The following is a 26,499-nucleotide window of genomic DNA, read 5'->3' as shown; positions in this document are numbered from 1 at the left end:
TACAGCAAGTAATATTAAATTTAGATATGCGTCATAAAGCGTTATTGACACAGGACGCAAACCGGGATGTATTAAGGAGCAGCAGGTAGTCATACCGGTAGGCACCTACTGTAACACTTGGTCTGGAAGCAGATAATGGGTGGGAAGAGCTGTTGAATTGGTACGAGATGACGAAATGCGCTTGCAGTCTGAGCGTCAGAAACGAATTTGTAATAACTACTGTGAAATAAAATAGGGAATGGCTACAATTATGGAGCAATTCTTATAAATTTCGTACATTAATTATATACTTTATTTACCTTAAGGGGACCACACCATGGTTCACGTAGAAAAAAATCGATTTTCGGTTTTCATCATATTTCGATAGAGTAAGGTTTTATTTAAATACTCTGAAAAGGATTTTGCTGAAAATTTTTTTTCGATTATTTAAAATCTTCCTATCACGTGTGTTTATGTGCCACGCCCACTTTTCTGTCACCCACTTTTCTGCATATATTTTAGATCTTTATATCCCCTACGTTGCACGTTAGGAATTCTTTTTTTTTTTTTTTTACTCCCGAGTGTGTTGGCTATCCTTGGAATGCAACGGTGGGAATTCTTTTGCTTCTGTTCGTTGGAAACAAAGCGCTTTCAAGCACGCGGTTAGTTTTGTTCAAGTGCGATTGAGAGCATTTGTTACACTTACGTTTGCAGTGCTTGTTTACGTGTGTTTTGTTGTGTTTATTGAAGATGACGAAACTTAGTGGCATTTTCAAGAAACGACAATTTAGAGTACACAAGTTTAAAGCTTTCTGGACAAGAGGTTATGTCACCTGGCAACTAGGTTTCTAATTGTAATTCTTCAACAAGTGAATCATCAAAGAAGCTCTCACCATTTCAAGAGAGTTACAACGAATTTACTGTAAATGACAAGAGGTGCAGTAACATTATCATAAATTTGAGAATATTATCAGACGTAATTTCTAAATCTGTACAATGTAGACAGTGTGGTGAGTCACAGGGTGTTTGGATTTAATTTGCACTAAATGCTTAGCTGTGATTTCATTTATGAGTTCTTCAAAACCAGATGCTAGTGGCCCTTATGGAATCAACACTAGTTTATGCCTTACGATCCATTGGCAAGGGCATGGCTGCAGGGAAACATTTTGTTCAGTGATGAACTTACATCAACCACCAAATAAATTTGAAAAACTGACTGCAATATTAGAGAGAGTCTGGAGCCGGGTGACCGCTACGGTCGCAGGTTCGAATCCTGCCTCGGGCATGGATGTGTGTGATGTCCTTAGGTTAGTTAGGTTTAATTAGTTCTAAGTTCTAGGCGACTGATGACCTCAGCAGTTAAGTCGCATAGTGCTCAGAGCCATTTGAACCATTTTTTTTAGAGAGAGCTGTATGTGAGGTCAGTGAGGAAAGCATGAAACTGGGTGATAGGGAAGCAGTGGAAGAAAATGATGGATGGTCGGATATTGCACTTGGACTTGATGGAAGTTGGCAGAAAAGAGGACATACTTCTCTGAATGGAGTAGTAACTCCCATAAGTGTAGATACCGGTAAAGTGTTAGATGTGGAGATAATTTGTAAATATTGAAATGTTGTAAAGTCAATGAACATAAAGAACACAACTGTGTGGCCAATTTTAGAGGAACAAGTGGTGGTATAGAAGTACATGGAGTACAACAAATATTTCATCGCTCCATAGAAACAAGAGGTGTACGGTACACCAAATATTTGGGAGATGGTGACAGTAAGGCATACAACAATGTGGTGAACTCTAAGGCATATCGAGATGCCATTATTAGCAAAACAGAACGTGTAGGATACGTTCAAAAACGTTTGGGAACAAGGCTGAGAAAACTAACTGTTGATATGAGAGGAAAAAAATTAGAAGAGGGAAAATTGTTGACCAGACAGGGTCGGTTAACTAAAACTGAATTAGAAAACTTGCAGGTATACTATGGGTAGGCAATTAGCGGAAATAAAGAAAATCTGGAGGCAATGGAGATAGATGTTTGGGCCATATTCTTCCGTAAGTCCTCTACTGATGATAAGCCATGTCATGATGGATTGTGTCCATCAGGAGAAATTTCGTGGTTCAAATACAATAGGGCTCAGGCAACTGGAGAATCTTATTCTCACCAGTTTTCTCTTCCTGCTGCTGTTATTACAGCAATTAAACCTATTTTCAGAGACTTGGCTCATCCTGACCTTCTAAGGAAATGTCTGCATGGGCAGGCACAGAGCCCAAATGAATGTTTCAACAGCGTAATTTGGAACCGCCTTCCTAAAACTGTGTTTGCAGGCATGCATACAATGAAACTAAGAGTCCATGATGCTGTTACTACATTCAATTGTGGTAATACTGGAAAGTGTCGGGTACTGAAAAAGCTGGGAATTAATCCTGGTGAAAATATGATACGGGGCTGCAACATTGCGATAAAATGAGGATAGCCGATGCACACAGGTCTGCATCTAATATGGGCAAGAAAGCAGGACAAACATCCAGGAAGGTGAAAAAGAAGCTGGAAGACCTGCTAGAGGCAAAAGAAGGGCCGTCATATGCAGCAGGACAGTTTTAATTAACTGTAAGTAACAAATTTCAAAAGTCTGAACATTTCTCGGGTATCCGACCGGGTAGCGCCGTAATTTTGTGGAGAAATTACGACGCTCCCCGGTCGGATGCCCGAGAACTGTTCGAATTGGAAATATGCCGGGAAAACTTCAGATCGCAAATTTCAAAAGTTTTTTCTTTAAAGTTAATTGCCCCATTATATCAGAGACTATCATAGATGAATGACGTTTTCAGACTCTGGATAACATAAAAAGCCACCTCTGGTACTACATTCATTAATATTCCCCCATTCGGAAGTTCACAAAAAATATTTTCTGCTGAAAAACTTAATACTTTTTGCTAATAAATTTAAAAAAGTATTTCTTAAAAACTATAAAATGTATAAAGTAGATTTCAGTACAGTTGACTCTATTAGCATCATGTAACATACAGTAAAAATATTAAGGTCCTGCATCAAATAGTTTTTTCAGAAATTTGTCAAATACTTGCTTAAACTAACATGGGTTAGATAGGCAAGGTGTGGTCCCTTTAAGAACAATAGTTTTATAAAACATTTGCCAGCTTATTGGTAAGCAGGAAGCAGCCTTTTGCATACGACACAAAGGTATCAGTCGTCGAAAATTTGATATTCTAATTTAGCGACCTAAGGAGTCAACCAGCACTCAGATATGGTCTAGGGTACACTACGTGTCATTTTTGATGATCTTATGATACTATTTTTACTTTGTATACCGTTAGGTTGGACGGCACTTGAGATATAGAGTAGGGAGTTTAGAATCTTGAATAATAATAATAATAATAATAATAATAATAATAATAATAATAAAGTGATTCCATTAATTAATTCACGACAGCGAAATGTACTGTCGTCATGAAGTGTAAAGCTTTTCCTTCCTCCGCCTTCCCCTGTTGTCATTTCACCTACATATATCACACAAAAATCTCTCATTACGTGGCATCATAACCCACCAGCTAAAAAGTGACTGACTGAACGTCACGTGTAAAGTCAATCACTTTTTAGCTGGTGGGTTATGATGCAGAAAGAGAATGCTGGTGAGAATAAGATTCTCCAGTTGCCTGAGCCCTATTTTACCTGCACCACGAATTTTCTCCTGATGGACATTCCATGACATGGCTTATCATCAGTAGAGGACTTATAGAAGAATATGGCCCAAACATCTCTCTTCATTGCCTCCAGAATTTCTTTATTTCTGCTAATTGCCTGCCCATAGTATACCTGCCAATTTTCTATTTCAGTTTTAGTTAACCGACCTGTCTGGTCAACAATTTTCCCTCTTCTAATTTTTTTCCTCTCAAATCAACAGTTAGTTTTCTCAGCCTTGTTCCCAAACGTTTTTGAACATGTCCTACACATTCTATTTTGCTAATAATGGCATCTCCATATGGCTTAGAGTTCACCATATTGTTGTATGCCTTACTGTCACCATCGACCAAATATTTGGTGTACCGTACGCCTCTTGTTTCTACCGAGCGATGAAATATTTGTTGTACTCCATGAACGTCTATACCACCACTTGTTCCTCTAAAATTAGCCACACAGTTGTGTTCTTTATGTTCATTGACTTTACAACATTTGCAATATTTAGACATTATCTCCACATCTAACACTTTACCAGTGTCTACACTCGTGGCAGTCACTACTCCATTCAGAGAAGTATGTCCTCTTTTCTGCCAACTTCCATCAAGTCCAAGTGCAATATCCGAACATCCATCATTTTCTTCCACTGCTTCCCTAGCAGCAAGTTTAATGCTTTCCTCACTGACCTCACATACAGCTCTCTCTAATATTGCAGTCAGTTTTTCAAATTTATTTGGTGGTTGATGTAAGTTCATCACTGAACAAAATGTTCTCCCTGCAGTCATGCCCTTGCCAATTGCTCGTAAGGCATAAACTAGTTCTAGTGTTTATTCCATAAGGGCCACTTGCATCTGGTTTTGAAGAACTCATAAATGAAATCGCAGCTGAGCATTTAGTGCAAATTAAATCCAAAGCAATTTCTACGCCTTTTTTAGCACTGGCACTCTCACAAATTTTCACACTCTGTGACTCACCACACTGTCTACATTGTACGAATTACAGTACCAGTTATCCAAACTGCAGCTCTGACCAAATTTACGGTTGCTTCAACAAAGCTTGCGGGCAATGTGGTACGGCAAATTTATGACCGAGCACGGAGGTAGCTCGCAAAGTGTTCGCAAGATGTGTATGGACTAAAAAAGCCAAGAATGCTGATTGTGTCAGCCTTAAACTCGGTAATTTTTTTCCTCACACAAAAATTTTCACTGTTCTACAAACTCTACCCGATCGCTACCCGTGGAGTAGCACTCACCGGTGTCCTTGGCGACGACGCTGAGGTTGTAGTGGTCCGCCTGCTCGCGGTCGAGCGGCGCGCGCAGGTAGAGACGGCCGGTGGCGGCGTCCAGGCGGAACAGGTGGCTGCCGTCGCCGCGCAGGCTCAGCGAGAAGGCGGCGTGGCTGCCGGCGTCGGCGTCGCTGGCGCGCACCGCCCGCGGCTGCAGCCGCACCTCGGCGCCCGGCGCCGCGTCCTCCCGCACTGCGCCCTCGTACCGAGCGTGCTCGAACGCCGGCGCGTTGTCGTTCTCGTCGTCCACGAACACCGTCACCTGCCGCGAGCCAGCCCCTTCACTCGTCCTCTCCCAGTCTACCTCCCTCCAACTCTCAATCACTTCTCTCACTAGGTAAGTGCTTCGCTCGTCTGAAACTTTCCCATTATGACAGAATAACGGACGTTTTATACTGACAGTAACCGTAAGTGCCTTGACCGAAAGATACCGATCTGGCACAAGGGACGCGGGGCAATGTACCAAAAGAGTGCACAAACATATAATTGCAGCGCAATCACTGCAGAACAAGTGGTGACGAGATGGACTCACAGAAACAGTATGGCAAAAAGAGTAGACACTGCTCGTTCCAGTAGGATCTTGGGATTTTTCGACTCGTTCTGACGAATAGACAGAGATAAAGGCAGATTGTCACCACAAACTGTTGGGAACATAACACTGGAAGCTGAGTTGAGATCACAAGTTCCCATGAGACATTTATCGCTGACACCCAGTCAGCAGGGACACTGAGTGACAGTCTCTGGCACTCGGCGATATAAAATTTCCTGGTGAATTAAAACATTGTGGCGAAGTGAGCCTCGAAACCGGTATCTTTGCCTTTCGCAAACAGGTGATCTACCATCTGAGCTATGCAAAATCGACACATAACTCGCCTTGCCAGCTTTTCTTTAGTTAGTACTTCATATTTAATACCCAAGCAAAAGGTCACAGGCTCGAGTCCCTCTCTGGTACACAGTTTTAATGTGCCAGAAAGTTTCAAATCAGCACATAATCCGCTACGGAAGGAAAATTCATTCCAGCCTTTCCTCTGTTTGTGGTGACCAGATCGACGCCATTGTGTTCGTAGACGACCTGGTGAAAAGTCTCAGGAGGCACATGAATTCATGTTGTGGGGAACTATCGAATATGACAACAGGACTGATTTGGTAATTGCTGAAGGGAAGCTCAATGTTCTCGAGTATTTAACAGGAATAGTGAACCATCTTGTCATACCTTTGATGACAAGCATACGAAGTAGCTTATACCAACAAGAAATTGGTACAATTCACACCACAAACGCCTCGAGAAATGTATGGATTCCTGCCTGGCCTGGGTGGTCCCCTGATTTGTCACTCACAGATCGTGTGTGTAATGCAACGGGAAGACATATACATTTTCTTACAGCCATCAGTCTTCGTGCACTGATGCGGAAGAAATTTCTCAGGCTGACATTCAGAGTCTGTATTGTGATACCTCCGTCAGCGGCCACTTTCGCTGACTCACAGCGCCAGCTGCCTGGGACGAGGGGAAAGTCGGATGTCATAGGGCGACCGCCTGAGACGTGTTCTGCAAACACGCAGAGGGTCGGATGGAGGATGCCATAGCCTTGCTTAAGAAAGGACACTTTGCGGAGAGCCTAGCGGACTATGGGAAGCGTGCCGAAAACTGATAGACCCCTGCAGCCGCTGGGATAGACCACGGACACAAAAGCGTCAATAATGCACACGTGGAGGCTTGTGAATCGTTTGGCCCGCAGCAGCCGTTTTTACCTACCTTAAAAAGCGAGAACGTGTCGACAATTATACACGCCACAGACACTGGGACGGAGCGTACACACAAAGTGTCAAGAATTCGCACAGAGAGGCATTTGAAACCAAATAATTGCGGGAGAAATCAGTCTGTTGAAAAAAATTTTTCCCTGGCAGCAATGAGGATGCTTATAAATCACGAACGCCAGCAGTTTCTTAGACGAAGCACAGACGTCAGGCTGTCCAGGCCTCATGCAGAGACAGCCGTTACAAGGAAGTGTTGTGTGGCTGCTTTCACAGCAACTTAAGAACGCAGAAAATCATCGGAGCAATGTGCGACCAACACTGGCAACAGCCTTGACAGTGAAGACGTGATAACGCGCCAATTCCCTATTCACACACTAGCCCATGCAAGGTAGACAATTTCAGTTCTGCACTGTGAGACATGGTCATGAAATGGCGTTCAGTCATTAGGTATCAGGGCAAAATTTAGTCCACCAATAGAAACGCCGAGAGCGGAAAATTTCGAGGAGTCGCTGAGCTTGGTGGAATAGTGATGGAGGGGGAGAATGGAGTTAGTGAGACCGTGCGGAAGCAAGAGGACGCGTGGGCACTTCGATCCATCGCCAACATCCGCCTCTCGACACCGTGATATCGCAGCTTCGGCCACGCAACACACAACATGGAGATCCTTCTGTGCCTCGCCACCAATCTGGGACATGGAGGCCAGCAGCTGACTGGACACCGCGCAGCTACGAGGAAACACGTCGTCGCCACCATGTCACCACGATGCAACAAATGACTATGAAGAATGGTGAGACTGTTCATTCCCCCTCCTTCCCTTTAATAACTGAGTCGTTTCCAAGCTCATTCAAATCTCTTGAGATCTGTAATTTAATTTTAAGTGTAAAAGGTATTGTAACAAACGCAAGCAATTCGAATTTTAATACTGTAACTAACGTGTTCCGTTCGCACATCATCACCATTATTGTAGTATCTGGACAGGTCGTACGGGCATGCATTGTATGTTTTCGCCTCTTGGTCAATGTGTCATTTGTGCAACAATAGCGCTACTCACAATCAGAGGGACGTGACAAATTGACACCTTAACAGAACTTGGAGTTCACGAATATCTGAAGAAACTGAAAAGTAGTCAAATTATGCAGGAATGCTTTTGGAGAGGAATATTCTTGACGAGACCGTGTCTTTTAGAGTGGTAAAGAAGGCATAGCTGAAACGAAATTTGGTACCAGACATGCGGTTGGCGGAACGAATAATGCGAGTTGGGAAGTCAAATGTATGACATGCTCGTAGAAAATTTTTCAGAACGCCAGGGAAGAGATCCTCCTATGTAGGGCAGTACTGCCGCCGCAGCCTCCAACCGGGAAAAGCTCTCACGTGAGTCTCATATCATCAGCTGTGCACCGCCAGCCAGGATTCCATTTCTATCAAGTTAGTTAGAAAGACTCTGCTGATTCTCAGAGTTACAAGACCATATTAGGCATATTGTTTTCTTTCTCCAGTTGTAGTGCGACAGAATAAGTTATGTAAATGATAACTGAAACCAATCTTACTGGGGTCCCGACGGACACGATTGAGAAAACAAAACAATTACAATTCTTCATCTGGAACACATCATACCGCACAACTGAATTTAATTTTTAACTGGTAAATATATTTAAAATAATTTATGCAAAAATGAAGCCTTCAGTAAATCCATAGTCATTACCTTTCTTATGCTCGACATATTTACATGAAACTTATAATTATACATGCTTTATTTTTTATATCTTTTGTAGTTTAAGGTCATGGTTGAATGTCCTCTGTGTAAGTTGTACAAAACAATAATAGCCCTGCTTGCAAAAAAGCTGTCACGAGCAGACACAAAAATGCAAAAAGATAAAAGATTATTTACTAAGATTATAGTTGCTAAGGTTTGTTTTGAAGTCACCGGTATCTTTCGCTTCAGTTTCGCCACTTGCTTATTTAAAGAGTTTCTCATATGGCCCACAAGACAAAGTTGATCGCGTTCCGGAGCTTTCTACCGCTAAGAGATATGATATGGTCACTGATAATCCAATCAAAGACTTCGCTGGCAACGCTGACCATTTGCCCACACTGTGATATTTACCTAAAGTGATTTACACGAAACTACGAAAAATCTAATCGAGTTGGCCGGACGGTGACCTGGGTCTCCTTTTGCCAGATTCAGTCCAGTTTCTCAGCCACAGGGCCACATTGCACAGTTGCAAAGAAGTCCGCTGTCATTTAGGACAGTTCACACCGCTGTTTCATTTGTATGTCTCTCTCTTCATTCGCTTGTTTGAGAAAGGGAGGAAGATTACCGATTCATGTCGATCAACAACGAAGACATTAGAATCGGAGCACTAGCTACGACAGAAGGATAAGGGCAAGAATGTCAACCGTGTCCTTTCCGGAGGAATCATCGCACTATGTGTCTTACGGGATTTGAGGAAACCATTCAGCCTTTTAATATGGATGAACAGAAACGAATTGAAACGACCGCTTTCCAAAAGCGAATTCAGGGACTTAACCACTAAGCCATCTTGCTATGCGTTTATCTCAAACTGTAACATGTGACACTGTAATGTGTATGATTAGTTCACGTTGATACTCCGAAACAAACGAAGACTTTGATTAATTTGCGACATTTGCTATTGTTTCTAATGAATCAAAGCATCAGTTCGACCAAAATTTTTCTACGGCCGGTATCGGTCTTTAGGGCATTTTCAAGTGTTCACAACGGAACAACATGAGCCCCGCAATTACAATCACAGCAAAGAATATTTCAATGTCGTCTACGGAGTAATAGATCGGATATTGTAAAATAAACCGCAGCGTTGAACAGCCAGTGTCGTTTATTTCCAACGAACCAATCTCGACTTCAAGAGAAACAACGTCGTCAATTGAAACCGCAACAATGAAAATATCACTCTCTTAGAGGATTTTGAATTCACGATGTCGGAGGGACCATTGTCTCTGACATTTGTGAGTGTGTCACGGGCGGAAACACTTGTCCCATTTCGATTACCAAAGCTGCTGTTGGTGTAGCTATTTACGTATCGGCTAACTTTACGTGCTGGTGTCTGATGCCACATTCAACAACAGATTATATGGATCCGACAGTATTACTAGAAATTAACAGATTTGGCATTCATGTTCGGACACATGTACGTGCGGGAGAAGGAGACTACAAAATATTAACATACGCTGCGTTACCACGTATTGCCCTCCCCCCCTTCCCCCTCCAATAAATTCCATCGCTACTACTGTAGTATCGTACGGGATGGCGCATGCTCGCCTGCTACCCTTCTTACAGTCTTGTACCGGGAGTAGCCGACATCCTCACTCGCTCGCTACACGGGTTCTGGCGAGCACAAGGAAACAATCTGACGTTTACATAACCAGACGGGTTTTTCTTCCTTTCAGTCTCCAGCGGTCGCCACGCGTCCTATTAGCGCGAATCTCACACCAGTGCTGGCACCACATTGCTACCGCCAAACGCATACTCCTTGCGTTGGTCACCGTATCTTTCCGCTATCCGACTATAAAGGTCGCGACTGAACCGATTTACAGCAGTTACACATCGAGTGTCATCCCGTGGCACAGTGCCGACTGTCCAGCGTCCCTGGCGGAGCTGCCGTCGCCGATCGCACAGTCTCTGCGGACTGACGTTCTTCCGAATCCGAAGATCGAATAGCACATCGTTGGCACGTGTCAAACCGCAGTGTCCTCACCGAATGCCTCCTTTGCACCACTTCGTGGGTTTTCATCTCCGAACTAGCGCCTCACGGGGCATCACCTGCTAGCGACTTCGTCCACAACTGAGGACTGAACAGCAGGTAGCAGACCGCTGATCAAATCGTCGGACAATTGCCGTGTGCCTTCTCCGCATCTCTTCGTGGAACGGAGCTGTCACCGTGCTGGCCATCATCCAACCACTGCTCACGGTCACCTATAACCAGTCAAAGTAAATTTCACTGTGCAGCGATGCACTTTTAGTGCAGTCCTAAGGGATTGGCTGCACACCGAACAGCGCAGCGGTGCATCAAGAAGGCTCTAATATGCGCGCCAGTGGAAAGACCGGACAGCGCCACACATCCAGGAAGACAGGGTTCAGCATCCCCTGTCAACGCTGACTTAAACAGCGGCGCATCGCTGATCGGTCGAGGACTACGAGAGCTTCACCACTGAGTAATAGGAAGACGATACTTAGCGTGCGTTCAGCGAGTAATAGTAATGTGTAAAAGCATCTGCATGTAGGAGGCACAGGAAGCACATCAAGCCACCTCATAAAGAGAATTTAAGTTGTATTTCTTTCCTTTTCAGACAGAAAGTACTATATTAATCTGCAAGTGTCATGTACAGATCATTTGGATTCCTGCCACCGGCCATCGCAAACTTCTCTTCGTCCTTCTTTGTGTCGGCGCCGACTCCCATAGTAGCCGACACAACACTTCAATACTGCGCGAAGTTGTGAATCTAGAGGCTACTGACCTAGATATTCCGATACTGCTACGGGAAATTTTTAATGGCAACCATTTCAATTTTCATTGCGTTCATGAAAAAAAATTAATTTTAGATCGTGTATCTATATGTCGGTAAACAAAATCGCACTAATATGCCATTCGTTATAAAATTGAATGTTCTCTCCTTTGCTTACTTTTCTTCTCTTTCTTAGGCTTCACTCTCTTTGCAATGTTAGGAGCACAAGCTCAGTTCTGGATGTCGGACTGGGATGTTGACCCCGTTTCACTAGAAGCGACTGTGGCTCGAACACATTCGTTTCTAGTTAGCAGACACAACAATAAACTGCCGAGTAAGTCAATACTCAACTGTCTCGGCGGTTGATGTTTACACAGTATCTGACTGCATTCCGCTAAAACTGCACTCTTTGCGGTAGTTTAAACAATATATCAGTGCGGGATATCGGTCTTCTATGCTTCAAGGTGTAGGTGTACACACGATTTGCTGCAAGATCTTATTATCACAGCTTGTGATATTCAACGATTAGTTTTATTTAATCACATGCCCAGAAATTGAGGCTGCTGACGCATAAACGGAGTTTACAAGTTTCGCCGCTACGTCTCAGACAGGAGATGTATGCTTTCCGCTGTTGGAACAGCAAGGTAGGGAAGTGCTGCGGGCTGCCGCACAGAGATGTCACAGGCGGTTTAATAAATCGTCGTGATGGGGTATGGGTGTAGATTACGGCAGCGGCCGTATCTCAGGCTTTGAAGAGCGATATTCCAGTCCATGATCGCACAGTGCAGTGTGATAGCAGAAGATCCTCGTATCGTATCAGCAAAGGACGTAGCAATAGTACAAGATCGAAAACAATTACATTTCCGTAATTTTTAGAACATTTCTCTTAGAGCACAGCTGTTTTTTATTACTTACAATGAAAATGTACAACCGCAAGAAAAAAAAGAAGGTTCTTGCGGTTGTGACTGTTCATTTTTTTTTATTACGTTTCCGCCTATGAATGACATTTTTATATAGGTCCTGCAGTTGCAAGCGAAGAGTTATTTCAGATTATAGCACTCTCGATCGCGTAATCTCTTCATCAGAAAGTCCAAAATAAGTTTAGAATAGAGTTTCGCCACTGAAAGAGTCTAAACTATGCCCCTAGCATGAGGTCGCATTCATACGCGAAAGTCCACAACATAGCCGGCCGCTGTGGCCGAGCGGTTATAGGCGCTTCAGTCCGGAACAGCGCTGCTGCTACGGTCGCAGGTTCGAGTCCTGTCTTGGGCATGGATGTGTGTGACGTCCTTTGGTTAGCTAGGTTTAAGTAGTTCTAAGTCTACGGGACTGATGACCTCAGATGTTGAGTCCTATAGTGCTTAGAGGCATTTGAACCATTTTTGCTACCAGTCGATAAGTGCACAGCATACGTGACATCCCGTATACGATGATGATGATGATGATGATGATGATGTTTGGTTTGCGGGGCGCTCAACTACGCGGTTATCAGCGCCCGTACAATGTCCCAACCTTTGCTCAGTCCAATCTCGCCACTTTCATGAATGATGATGAAATGAAGAGGACAACACAAACACTCAGTCATCTCGAGGCAGGTGAAAATCTCTAACCCCGCCGGGTATCGAACCCGGGACCCCGTGCTTGGGAAAGAAGAACGCGACTGCGAGACCACGAGCTGCGGACGTCCTATCGTAAACGTCTCTGTCAAAATTACTGGTGTTCTGGTACTTAATCAGTGCTGTGAAAGATACATTCATTGGCTTGATCGACTTTTCAGTAAATTACAACAGTCCAGCCCAGCCTAGACCTCGGGCTATGCTACAGATTAGGTTCTGTCGCCAAAATTCATTTCAGAAGTCAGTAAATATAATATTATATAAATACTGAAATAAAAATTCGCAGTGTTATGAGTGATAGTGAATAAGAAAACTGTTATATGGGCAATAACGTCAGCTGCCTGCACATGTCTGCCTACTCCAGTAAGCATAGCTAGTGACGTGCACCCCTCCCCCCATCCACCACGCCCACCAGAGATCCACAGTCCCAGTGCACATCTACAGTGTCACTACCGAGCGGTGCTTTCAGAGGAGAATGGGCAGGATTGCACAACTATGATTTATTCTGTTGAAGTATGGTATGGACACTATGCATACAATTTAGTAATTTTATAACATAACTTATCTTCTCTGTTGTCAAAAACAGATGTTCCATCCCTACTTCATACTCTTAGGTTCAAATGGTTCAAATGGCTCTGAGCACTATGCGACTTAACTCCTGAGGTCATCAGACGCCTAGAACTTAGAACTAATTAAACCTAACTAACCTAAGGACATCACACACATCCATGCCCGAGGCAGGATTCGAACCTGCGACCGTAGCGGTCGCTCAGCTCCAGACTGTAGCACCTAGAACCGCACGGCCACTCCGGCCGGCTACTCTTAGGTGCTTATGTTCTAAGGTAGCCTGTGTTCAAGCTATGTCCTTACGAAATTTAATCGAGACCGGTTCAGCAGTTTAGTCGTGTAAACGTGACAGATAGAGCTACTTTCGCGATTTAATAATATTAGTATGAGGTATGGATTGAACACATTAAGGATAGTATAAGCATTGTATTCATTACTTTTAATCGTATTACGCAGCAATAGTAATCAATAAAAGCATTTAAACATATATGATACAGCTCTAACGTGAAAGAGTAAACAGCTTTTCCAAGGATTTCAAACAGACATCGGCGACTGTTTTAGGTAGAATTTTAAATCAATGTATCTTTTTTTCTCAGTGATCGGATTTTGATGAAATAAAGACCGTACGTTCACCCAAGCTACGCTCAAGCTACCTGTGTTAACACCGTCTAGCAATCTTGGAGATTAGTGTGTTCGAACAGAGATAGATACAGACACGATAGTTTTAGTTAAAACTTTAAATTGCGACATCTTCTTTTCTGGGATCCGATTTTGATTAAATGTAGGCGTTATGTTGCCCCAAGCTACATTAAAATTACTTTTGAAAACCCATTAAAAATTCATCCAGTAATTTTAGAGATTAGCGTGTTCAGACAAACAGAAAGACACGACGGTTTCACAGTTTTATTGTTAGTGTAGGAAACATCCGTATTTGACAGTTTTCTTATTTAGACTACGAAAATATGTTTTATTATTATTAATATTAATGGTTGAAATGGATCTAAGCACTATGGCACTTAACATCTGAGGTCATCAGTCCCCTAGACTTAGAACTACTTAAACCTAACTAACCTAAGGACATCACACACATCCATGGCCGAGGCAGGGTTCGAACCTGCGGCCGTAGCAGCAGCGCGGTTCCAGACTGAAGAGCCTAGAGCCGCTCGGCCACAGCGGCTGGCGTTTTTTATTAGACCAGTCCTTTTGTTACTATTTGTAGTGCAACTGTCTCGGCGCACGGGACGTCGGTCCACGTGATTGTGGCAGTGTGGGTACCTGGTAGACGGCGGCGATGCCCCTGGAGGTCTCGGCGAGCGCGGTCAGGTGGAAAACGTCCTGTCGTTCGCGGTCTAGCGGCCTCTGCGCCAGCAGCGAGCCGTCGGCCCCCACGGCCAGGCTTCGCGCCGCCTCCTCGTGCCCGTTGGCCAGCGTGTAGCGCACCTCCGCCCCCAATACTGCCTCCTGCGCCGGGGGCGGCAGCCGCCCCACCACGGACGCCGGCTGGTTCTCCAGTACGTGCAGCTCCACTTCCCGCCTACAGAACAACGCAGAAACAAAAGTTATCACTACTTTACTCATAATTCACTTTGCACTGAGGTGACAAAAGTCATGGGATACAGCCTCGGACCTCCTTTCTCCCGGCATAGCGCAGCAACTTTACGTGGCATGCACTCAATAAGTCGGTGGCTGTCCCCTTCAGAACCACTGGACCGTGCTGTCTCTATAGCCGTCCATAACTGCGAAAGTGCTGCCGGTGCAGGATTTTGTGCGCAAACTGACCTCTCGATTCTGTCCCAGCAATATTTGATGGAAGCCATGTCGGACGACGTTGGTGGCTAAATCATTGGCTAAAACTGTCCGGAACACTTCAAATACCGGGTGATCAAAAAGTCTGTATAAATTTGAAAACTTAATAAACCACGGAATATTGTAGATACAGAGGTAAAAATTGACACACATGCTTGGAATGACATGGGGTTTTATTAGAACCAAAAAAACACCCCATATTGCTAGACGCGTGAAAGATCTATGACGGTGGTCCTTTGGTGATGATCGTGTGCTCATCCGCCACTTTCGTCATGCTTGGCCTCCCAGGTCCCCAAACCTGAGTCCGTGCGATTATTGGCTTTGGGGTTACCTGAAGTCGCAAGTATATCGTGATCGACCGACATCTCTAGGGATGCTGAAAGACAACATCCGACGCCAATGCCTCACCATAACTCCGGACATGCTTTACAGTGCTGTTCGCAACATTATTCCTCGACTACAGCTATTGTTGAGGAATGAGGGTGGACATATTGAGCATTTCCTGTAAAGAACATCATCTTTGCTTTGTCTTACTTTGTTATGCTAATTATTGCTATTCTGATCAGATGAAGCGCCATCTGTCGGACATTTTTTGAACGTTTGTAATTTTTTTGTTCTAATAAAACCCCATGTCATTCCAAGCATGTGTGTTAATTTGTACCTCTCTATCTACATTATTCCGTGATTTATTCAGTTTTCAAATTTATACTGACTTTTTGATCACCCGGTACATTCCTACTAACTTGCAGAATATTTAATTCTGAATTTTCTGGTGGCTCGTAACCGCACATACGCAAGTACCCCGCAAGCGGATCTACATCTACATAACTGCTCTGCAGTTCGAGCTTTAAGTGCATGGCAGAGGGTTCATCCAACCAATATCAGGCTACTGTTCCACTCCCGAACGCGCTTGAAAAGGGGACAGTTTTTTCTTTCCGTGCGAGATCCTACTTCTATTATTTTACTCCAGTGATCATTTCTCTCTATATAGGTGGGCGATAGCAAAATATTTTCACATTCCGAGAAGGAAGTCGGTGATTGTAGCTTCGTGAAAAGATCTTGTCTCAACGCAAAACACCTTTGTTTTAATGATGGCCACACCAACCCGCGTATGATATTAGCGACACCCTGTCCCCTATTTCGAAACAGTAGCAAATGAGCTGCTCCTCTTCCAAATTTTTTGACATCATCCGTCATTTCTGTCTGGCAAGAATCCCATACCGTCCAGCAATTCTAAAAGAAAGAAGACGGAGGACGGTAAATCACAGTGGGAGCAATCTCTATACTCCATTTGTTGCATCTTCTAAGTGTTCTGCCAATGAAATGCAGTCTTTAGTTCGATCCCCCACAACATTTTATGCGTGATCGTTCAAATTTCAGTTATTCGTAATTGAAGTTCCTTGTTGCTTCATCGAATTAACACCCTTTAAATTTGCGCTATTTGTCGTTTGATTGTGCAATTGCTACATTTCGCACCATTCGGATATTCTGTCCAAATCTTTTTGCAGATCTTTTTGATAATCAGATGATTTTACTAGACGGTAAATGACAGCTTCATCTGCAGTCTTAGAGTGCTGATCAGATGGTTTCCTAAATAGTTTATACAGATCAGGAAATTATGTAGATCAGGAACAACAGAAGGACTATAACACCTCGCAACTATTCGTCAATTACGACGAACTGTGACACTGATGACGGCAAATCGCAGTCGTACAGCTGCGTCGATACTGCGTAGACACGCAATTTTATTTAAAACCTGCGCGTGAGTGACGGTATCAAAAGCACTCGGGAAATATAGAAATATGGACTCAATTGGAGATCCGCTGTCGATACAGTCTTTGCTTCATGTGAATAAAGAGCCAGTTCTGTTTTACAAGAACGATATTTTCTGCATCGGTACTATGTGTCACAACACCGTTTTCTTCGAGCTGATTCGTAATGTCCTAAAACTCTATGAAAAATTGATGTTAGTGACATGGATCTGTAATTCAACTGATTAATTACAAATGTTCAAATGTGTGTGAATTTCTAAGGGACCAAACTACTGAGGTCATCGGTCCCTAGTCTTACACACCACTTAAAGTAATTTAAACTAACTTATGCTAAGAACAACACCGACACCCATGCCCGAGGGAGGACTCGAACCTCCGGCGGGAGGGGCCACGCTGTCCGTGACATGGCGTCCCAGACCACTCAGCCACTCCTTGCGGCGATTAATTACAAATCCTTTCTTGTGTCTGTTGTGTGACCTGTGCAACCTTCGACTCCTTAGCTTGACACGTGAGGAAATAGGTGCCGGGCGAACGCTGTCACTCACTTGATGTCCTGCGGCTGCGCCCCGTCCAGCTTGACGACGTGTATGGTGACGTTGGTGACGAGCGCCACGTCCGGGTCGGCCGCCACCACCGCCTCGAAGTCGTACAGCGTGGGCGCGTACTTGCCGATCTCGTCCACCACGCTGATCACGCCCGACCGCTCCTCCACCGCGAAGGGCACTGCGGCAGCCAAGGCAAGCCCTGATACTTCACCACAGGGTCACTGGCATATTACTGCTCCACACAAAAATTAAGCTGATATACATAAACACACAAAACATAAGTCATCTGTAGGAGACGCTATGCTAATACCATGTCACACCAGCCTTCATAATGCCATGAACTCTGCCAGGAGAGGAGTCCCCAAGTTTCTTGAAGTGAGCCACATCCAGTTAAAGCCATTTATTTATTATTAGACCTCGCAGAGCTACCGTCTGCCCCCGGTGGCTGAGTGGCGAGCGTGACAGAATGTCAATCCTAAGGGGCCGGGTTCGATTCCCGGCTGGGTCGGAGATTTTCTCCGCTCAGCGACTGTGTGTTGTGTTGTCCTAATCATCATCATTTCATCCCCATCGACGCGCAAGTCGCCGAAGTGACGTCAAATCGAAAGACTTGCACCAGGCGAACGGTCTACCCGACGGGAGGCCCTCGTCACACGACATTTGCATTTGCAGAGCTACCAAACTGCGAGGACCTTGATGGTCACGTTACTCCCAAATTGTCCCAGATTAAGATATTGGTAGTTTAAGGGACCAGTCGAATTGCGGTAGGGTGCCTGTGGGTTCGCCAAACCAGAAACATATGCGTGCAGCCTGACAAACACGGCTTTTGTCGTACTGGAAGACCACTGTCTCTAAAGCGTATTCATCGTGAACAAGTAGAAGAACGAGCAACACTTCGTCAACGAGAATGTTCGAATAAACCTCCTTCTTCATGTTCAAAATGTTCAAATGTGTGTGAAATGTTACGGGGACTCAACTGCTAAGGTCATCTGTCCCTACGCTTACACACTACTTAACCTAAATTATCCTAAGGACAGACACACACACCCATGCCCCAGGGAGGACTCGAACCTCCGCCGGGACCAGCCGCACAGTCCATGACTGCAGCGCATCAGACTGCTCGGTTAATCCAGCGCAGCTCTTCATGTTCACAGTAACATCAGTTAATGGGGTCCAGTTCATGGTACGAAAAACAGTCCAAAATATTATACAACCACATGTGATAAAAATTATACTCTCTACAAACTTCAGGTAAACGACTCACTGGGCCATCCGTGCATTCGCCGTCCTGCATCATTAAGAAAGAGATGAAATACAGACTTGTCGGACCACACTAGCGACACCAGTCATTTACTGTGCAGATTCTATGTTGTTTGGCCCACTGAACACATACAGCTTTGGTAAATAAGAATATATGGCAGCCATGACAGCGTGTTGTAAGATATTTATTTTACAACACGTGATCTTGGCTGCCACATATTCTTATTTACCAAATATCATGTGCAACATACAGTTTTATGTTCGACTTTGAGCAACGTCTTTCGCGAGCTTCCACACTACAATTTTCACAGCATCCAATTTTCTTCGCAGTGTTCCCCAGTAAACTGGCTGACATGTACCTGCAATGACTGACAGCAAAGCCGGCCGGAGTGGCCGAGCGGTTCTAGGCGCTACAGTCTGGAACCGCGTGACCGCTACGGTCGCAGGCTCGAATTCTGCCTCGGGCATGGATGTGTGTGATGTCCTTAGGTTAGTTAGGTTTATGTAGTTCTAAGTTCTAGGGGAATGATGACCTCAGAAGTTAAGTCCCATAGTGCTCAGAGCCATTTGAACCATTTTTGAACTGAAAGTAGAATTTACCGTCTGTTTTAAAACAGTCAGTCGGGCTAACTTTGTAGCCCTTCTTATCATTTCCTGAAAATACTGGACACTAAGCAAATTACACAGTGCGACAGACATCGCCACATTTTCCATTTTTACTTACTGAGTGCTTGAAAACGTGTTCTAGCTATGCCCTATGAGAGTAAAATTTCAGTTTTAATGTTGGTGCAAAGTTACATTGTCAATCAGCGCAACTTAAGACCAGTCTTTAAAAAAAAGAGAATTTTTCCGGTATCTAATGCTCTGGGTATATTCAGATAGTGCCAGGAGGCAATCAGGTGTTAATAAGACATAAAAACAAAAAGTGTTAATTCCCTACAGCAGGTTTACTTTCAAATACTAAAATATTTGTATCGACCTGGCACTGTTCAACTCAAATCACTGTCGCCAGGAGATTTCTTCACAACCAAAGCAATCAATATACTTATATGGATATGGTGTCTGTTCTTTCGGAGATGTCCGAAAGGTTGTGGAAAGAACAGACACCATATCCATATAAGTATATAGTTCTGGAAATATCTGCCATGACTTTCCTCTTCTGTGCGGATGCACACATATTTACCCGAACTCTTACGAGACTTGGTAAGAATGTCTTCCACGAATAATGAGTGTGTTGGGTAGGGACACTACGAATGTAGTGTGTGGACGTATGAGAATGTGGGTCTCGCGGGAGACGTGCGCGAGATAGTCCCTGCAGTCGCACTATCCTCTGTGCCCTCGGTGGCTCAGCTGGATAGAGCGTCTGGCATGTAAGCAGGAGATCCCCAGTTCGAGTCCCGGGCGGGCTCACATTTTCTCTTGTCCCCGTTGATATACATCAACGCCCGTCAGCAGCTGAAGGTATTCATATATAATTCTAATAACGCAATTAATAGATAATCACAAGTCCAAGAGCTCGTAGGAAAGTTGGAAAAACAACTGAAATACTAACTACGAATCACACAAGTAATAAAACTGTTACTTCTAGTACAAAAGAATCCTAGTAAGTGCAACAGCAGCCATTTGAAACAAGTGGTACAAAGATACTGTGACTGGTAAAAAGTTACCCTGACGGAATGAACCGGTTGTCATAGACAAGAGATACATTCGCCTCTTGTCACCATTGGTTTCGATTTTATTACAACACTGTTACTATAATTTTAAACATAATTGTTTTTCAGCAACTGTATACTAGTTCCAACATACGATTATACAACCAATAGGTTGCAAATAACTGTTCGGTACATTGATCTAGGTTTAGACATCTACAAGGGTGTCTACATAAGTTAGATGTTCTTCCTAGATAGGCACACGTAGCAAAGGCTGGAACGTGTTTTATTTTATTTTTGACTTGAGAATATCTGCTGTAAATTCTGACCATTGTTTTCTCGCAATGTAATTTCACGTTTTCTCAAAATTTCATTCTGATGAAAACACCCTTCGTAGGTGTCGAAAACTAGGTCAGTGTACCGAACAGCTATTTCCAACTGGTTGAGTGTATAATCCAGTGTTGCCAGTTGTAAGTAGGCTGTTTAGGTTTTCATGTTGGTAACGACACGTAGCACTCTGTATGAAAATCACTGACTGTGCTGTGTGCAGTCTGTGGCTGGTTTGCATTGTTGGAATATTTGCTATTGTAGTGTTAGGCAGTTGGATGTGAACAGCGCGTAGCGTTGCGCAGTTGAACATGATGGATTCTTTTGTAGGGATTATTGAAAGTCAGATTGCGTTGCCCTAAAAATATTGTGTTTCAGTTTAGTGATGATCAGAATAAGTAAAGAGAGAAATGTCTGAGTACGTTCAGTATTGCTCAGCTGTTTGAAAATCAAATAGCGAAGAGGTTTTCCAGCAATGTCATTTATAAAAATTTTCTGAGGGAATGTTTCACACTGTTATTACGTCATTTGACGTATCAGCGACTGCTACACCATTCCTTCGAGACACGTTCGAAACTCCTAGTTTACACACCGACGAAGCGGATAATTTTATTCACAGCTTGTTCCTGCAATTCTGTCTAGTCACCACGTTGATCCACCTTGCGCTGATTGCATACAGACCACTGGCAAAAACACATCACTTCACTGCCGTATGAAGTGACGAAAGGTCACATTACTGCCTGGTAGTTTCCCTACCTGAGGTCTCAAACAGCATAAAACAGGTACCTCTGTTTTCACCCCTATCCGATGGAGGAGTCGCTATCAATAGTAAAACGCTGGTGCAAGAGACCCTATGAAGTTCCTAAATTAAACTGCGACGATGGCACAGAATCTGGTGATTAGGTACTTTACGGCACTGCTTATGCTTCAGTTTCTACTCAAATTCTGCTAATTCCAGCGGCTGGAATCGAACCTTGTCCTTCATATTATTTAGTCACATCCGTGACGGGAAAGGAAAATTTGAAAATAATGGACTCGATTCACAAATTTTTGTAATCGGCAAATCAAACACGTCTCAGAAACCACACCTGTTCATGTCGGGCAGCGACATCGAGTAAAACGACGGGATTGCCGCTAAGTTAAGAGAGTTAGAACTGTTAAACAGAGGGTAAAGTAGCCGTGGACCGGCCTAGAGAACTCACCGCCCTGGTGGAAGCTGTGCAGCAGGTCGAAGACTGCGGAGCGGGCGTCGACGGCGGCATTGGTGCGCAGCTGCCCCACGCTGGTGCCCACGGGCACCGTGCTGCCCACCCAGAACTCGTACGGCGCGCCCACGAAGTCCGGCTCCGTGCTGCTCTCCGTCCCTGCACAGCAGTAAGCCACACTCAGCGTCCAATGGGGCCCGCCCGCTACAGCATAACAGTACGCCTGCCACCTCCTTGTTGTAAAACTGTCCCATTGGCCGTGGCACCTCCTCAAGCTACGTAGTAAGAGGACTCACTTGTTCCACAGCCAAAGACGCTCCCATGGAAAGAGCTGGCTCGCTGTCAGCGTTGGTCATCAGTCAACATTCCCCAGCGCAGGTCAAATTAGCGGCAGAACACGGCAAGTGCCATAACCCGATTTCCCAGAAATTTCGTCCGTTGGAAGAGGGTCAAAATAAGCGTGCATATTCTGAAATTGGAGTCTTCGAGCAACAGATGGTTGAGAATAAATTTGTTTCTAGCTAAGGACAAGATTTCGACTAAATTACTTCCGTTTTTTCCTTGACAACAGCAACTGAAAGCCGGAGAGGTAACACTTCTTACAAAACTCAATTAACTACTGCTTTTATGGTGCTCTCATTATGATATAACTACATTCAGACAACCAAACAGCGTCGTTACAAACTTTTTTCTCTTCGTTATTGTGATTTCATGTCAGCGGCACAACCCGCTGCTCTTCAGCTGAGTGACATGACAGCTAATAAAAGAAGAAATTTATACATATAAAGGCGATAAAAAGGGGGACATAAAAACAGAGTAAGGGAAGATAATGGACGTAAAAATACACTGACATGCAAACGTTCATGGGAGGACAATTAAAAAAGTCGACATAAGGTTAAAAACACACACACAGTTGGCGATTGGTAGAGCACAAAAGGGCACTGAAGTCACACGCACAGGTTAAAAGTTAGCCACAGTATTAAAAACACTCCAGAATAAGACACTTTAAAATCACTTTAAGAGATGAAGCACACACGACGAAGAATAAAACTGCCAGCAGGGACCTGCCGAGGTCCTGGTCATGATGGCGTCACCTACCGCCACCTCAAGGGTTCCCCCCCTTCCTTCCTCGCTGTCCTTGCTGCCCTGTACAATGTCCTCCTCTCCTCTGGCTTTTACCCCGATTTGTGGAAGACTTCCCGTGTCCTGCCTGGCCTGAGAGGATGGAAAAGGAGGGAAGAGCAAGGTGAGCAGGGGAGGGGGCGGGATGCAAAGAATAGGGGCGTCAGGGAGTGGACCAAGAGGCAGGAGACAGGTGGGGCGCGAGATGAAGAGTTACGACAAGGCAGGAGGCGGCAGACAATATACAGGGTGCAGATGTGTTCAAGGAAAAGGAGAGGGCAGTGAAAGGGGGTGAGGTCTTAGAGGATGCGCATGGGGGACAGAAGGCGGCTGCAGAAGGCAAGGTGGAGTGCAGGGCATTTGAGGATTTGGAGGGCTTTATAGAACCTGGGAGGGGCGGAAATCCAAGCAATGCTGGCAGAACAAAGTATGGGGCGGATCAAGGTTTTTTAGGTGTGAAGGCTGGTGGAAGGATCCAGTCCCCGTGTCTGGCCATACAGGAGTTTCAGGGGGCAGAGTCTGTTGTGGACTTTGTGTTGGATTGTAAGGAGATGGTAGGTCCAGGTGAGGTGGCGGTCGAGTGTGAGCCCAAGGTATTTGAGGATAGGAGTGAGGTGGATAGGACCGCCATACATGGTGAGGTACAAATCATAGAGTTGGAAGGGGCGGGTGGTGCGGCCTATGATGATCGCCTGGGTCTTGGAGGGGTTTATGCGGAGGAATCACTGTTTGCACGTTGGGACCGTTGAAGGGTAGGATAAAGGGCTAGGAAGGCGGTATCATCAGCACACTGGAGGAGATGAACAGGTTGGGGAGGTTTGGGCATATCAGCAGTGTACAGGAAATAGAGGAGAGGGGAAAGGACACAGCCTTGGGGCACGCCAGCGGAGGGATAGAAGATACGAGAATTGGAATTGTGGATAGTGACATAGGAGGGATGACGGGAGAGGAAGGAAGCAATGAGATGGACTAAACTGATAGGGAGAGCATAGGTCTGGAGTTTGAAGACGAGCCCGGGATGCCAGACACGGTCGTAGGTGTTCTGGAGGTCAAGGGAAACAAAGATATCGGAGCGACGGGAGTTAAGTTGGAGGGAAAGAAGACTGGTAAGGTTAAGGAGCTGGTCGTCGGCTGAGAAGGAAGGTCGGAAGCCTCACTGGGTAAGAGGAAGGAGGTGGTGCTGGTTAAGGTGGCGGTGTATACGGCAGGAGACGATAGTTTCGAAGACCTTACTGAACATGGAGGTGAGGCAGATGAGAAGTTAAGAAGAGGTATCGGGGGGGGATAGGGGTTGTTAGGTTTAGGGAACAGCAGGACACGGGAAGTCTTCCACAGGTCGGGGTGGAGAGGAAGACATTGTACAGGGTAATGGCAAATGGCTCTGAACACTATGGGACTCAACTGCTGAGGTCATTAGTCCCCTAGAACTTAGAACTAGTTAAACCTAACTAACCTAAGAACATCACAAACATCCATGCCCGAGACAGGATTCGAACCTGCGACCGTAGCGGTCTTACGGTTCCAGACTGCAGCGCCTTTAACCGCACGGCCACTTCGGCCGGCTGTATAGGGTAGCAAGGACAGTTAGGAAGGGTGAGGGGGATTCCTTGAGGTGGCGGTAGGTGACGCCATCATGACCTGGGGCGGTGTTGCATTTGGAGCGCAGGACGAGTGTGATGTCGTATGCGGTAATGGGTCGTTACACACTAGCTGGTTTTACTCTCCACGGCTTTAGTAGACATAAATAAGACGTTATTCACCTCGGCCAGCTATAAAATACATAACACTGAACGGCATTATGTCTCAGTTATGAATCATTAAAATACGAGAGGAGCTCAATAAGTAGTGCAACATGTTTGTTTTCTCGGCCAATTTTGGTTGACAAAGTGCTAAATTTGGTGTGGAACATCAAGGAAAATTGTCACTTCAGTTCCTAAGGTTTCATGAAGTTCCGATAGGTGGCGGCACTATACATAACGTCTGTAACGGAGGTGCGAGCAGAGAATTGGCAGAGAACAAAAGCACGGTGAGTCGTTGGACGAGGCATCTGTCATAACCGCAAAAAGGTCGCGCAAACTTGGTCGATCTCCCACGTGCCGGCTTGCCGCGCACATCTGTCACTCCTGCAAAGATGGAACGCGCAGCCAACGTCAGACACTCTCATTCGAGGTGATCGACAGATCACAATCAAATAGGTCGCTGCTCAGCCAGACGTCTCTGTTGGTTGTGCTGACGCACTCGCTCACCAGTTGGGGCACTCAAAGATGTGCACTCCCGGAATTTCTCGCCGCCTAACAGAAGACCATACAAAGCAACGTGGCACAATCTGTGCGGAATTGCTTGCGTGCTGCGAGGCTAATCGAGATAGTTTTTTGTCGGACATTGTCACAGTCGATGAAATATGGGTTCATCACTTCGAGCTGGAAACAAAACGTTAATTCATGGAGTGACGTCCCACCACAACTCCTCCGAAGAAAAAGTTGAAAACCGCACCCTCCACCGGTAAAGTCATGGCGACGGTCTTCTGGGACACTGAATGCGTTATTCTGTTTGATGTCCTCCACCTTGACCCAACGATCAACTCTGAACTGTGTTGTGCTACCCTCAGGAAATTGAAGAAATGGTTTCGGCGTATTCGTCGCCATGAAAATGCCAACGAACTTATTCTCCATGACAACACAATGTCTTAGAGAAGTCTACTCACGCGAGGAGCTCACAAAGCTTCATTGACTGTTCTTCCTCGTCCACTCTGCAACCTGGTTGTATCACCTTCCGACTTGGATCTGCTTGGCCCAATGAAAGATGCACTCTGCGGGAAGCACTACATGAATGATGGAGAGGTTATTCATGCAGTAGCACTTGGCTGCCACGTTGACCAGTAGAGTGGCACCAAGTGAGCATACAGGCCCTCCCTGTAAGATGGAGTAAGGGCGTCGCATTGAACGGAGATGATGTTGAAAAATGTCCGCCCTCGGTATCTGAGTGGTCAGCGTGACGGAATGCCAATCCTAAGGGCCCGGGTTGGATTCCCGGCCGGGTCGGAGATTTTCTCCGCTCAGCGACTGGGTGCTGTGTTGTCCTAATTATCATTATGTCATCCCCATCGACGCGCAAGTCGCCGAAGTGACGTCAAATCGAAAGACTTGCACCAGGCGAACGGTCTACCCGACGGGAGGCCCTCGTCACACGACATTTTTATGTTGAAAAATAGGGGTTTGTAGCCAAAGAGTGGAGAATAAAAGGTGCATTGGAATCCTGAATAAAACCAAACTGCTTCAGAAAAAAAATGTTTTGCATTACATATTGAACGTGTCTCTTATATTAATGAGCTTGTCCCTCCCACCAAAAGAAGAAGATAATAAAACGTGATGTTAACGTAGAAGCTTGGTTGAAAGCTCTCGTTTTGCGGGAATCTCTCATCACACTAACAAGCAAGTGAAAAT

General features: G+C 44.9%; 1 protein-coding gene across 1 annotated transcript in view; it reads right to left on the bottom strand.

Annotated features, from left to right (window-relative positions):
• The window catches only part of LOC124760964 (cadherin-89D), a 192,138-nt gene that overhangs the window by 75,082 nt on the left and 90,557 nt on the right, over window positions 1-26,499 (bottom strand). The window contains exons 10-13 of the mRNA XM_047249109.1: window positions 21,932-22,093; window positions 17,494-17,671; window positions 14,646-14,904; window positions 4,921-5,215 (exon numbers count right to left, since the gene is read on the bottom strand). Of these exons, the coding sequence (XP_047105065.1) occupies window positions 4,921-5,215; window positions 14,646-14,904; window positions 17,494-17,671; window positions 21,932-22,093 (894 nt within the window). The remainder of the gene's footprint in view (window positions 1-4,920; window positions 5,216-14,645; window positions 14,905-17,493; window positions 17,672-21,931; window positions 22,094-26,499) is intronic.

This window comes from Schistocerca piceifrons, chromosome 1 (assembly GCF_021461385.2).
Source record: "Schistocerca piceifrons isolate TAMUIC-IGC-003096 chromosome 1, iqSchPice1.1, whole genome shotgun sequence".
Lineage (NCBI taxonomy): Eukaryota > Metazoa > Arthropoda > Insecta > Orthoptera > Acrididae > Schistocerca > Schistocerca piceifrons.
Note: the sequence above shows the minus strand (reverse complement) of the source record. Positions and strands in the feature narration are given on the sequence as shown.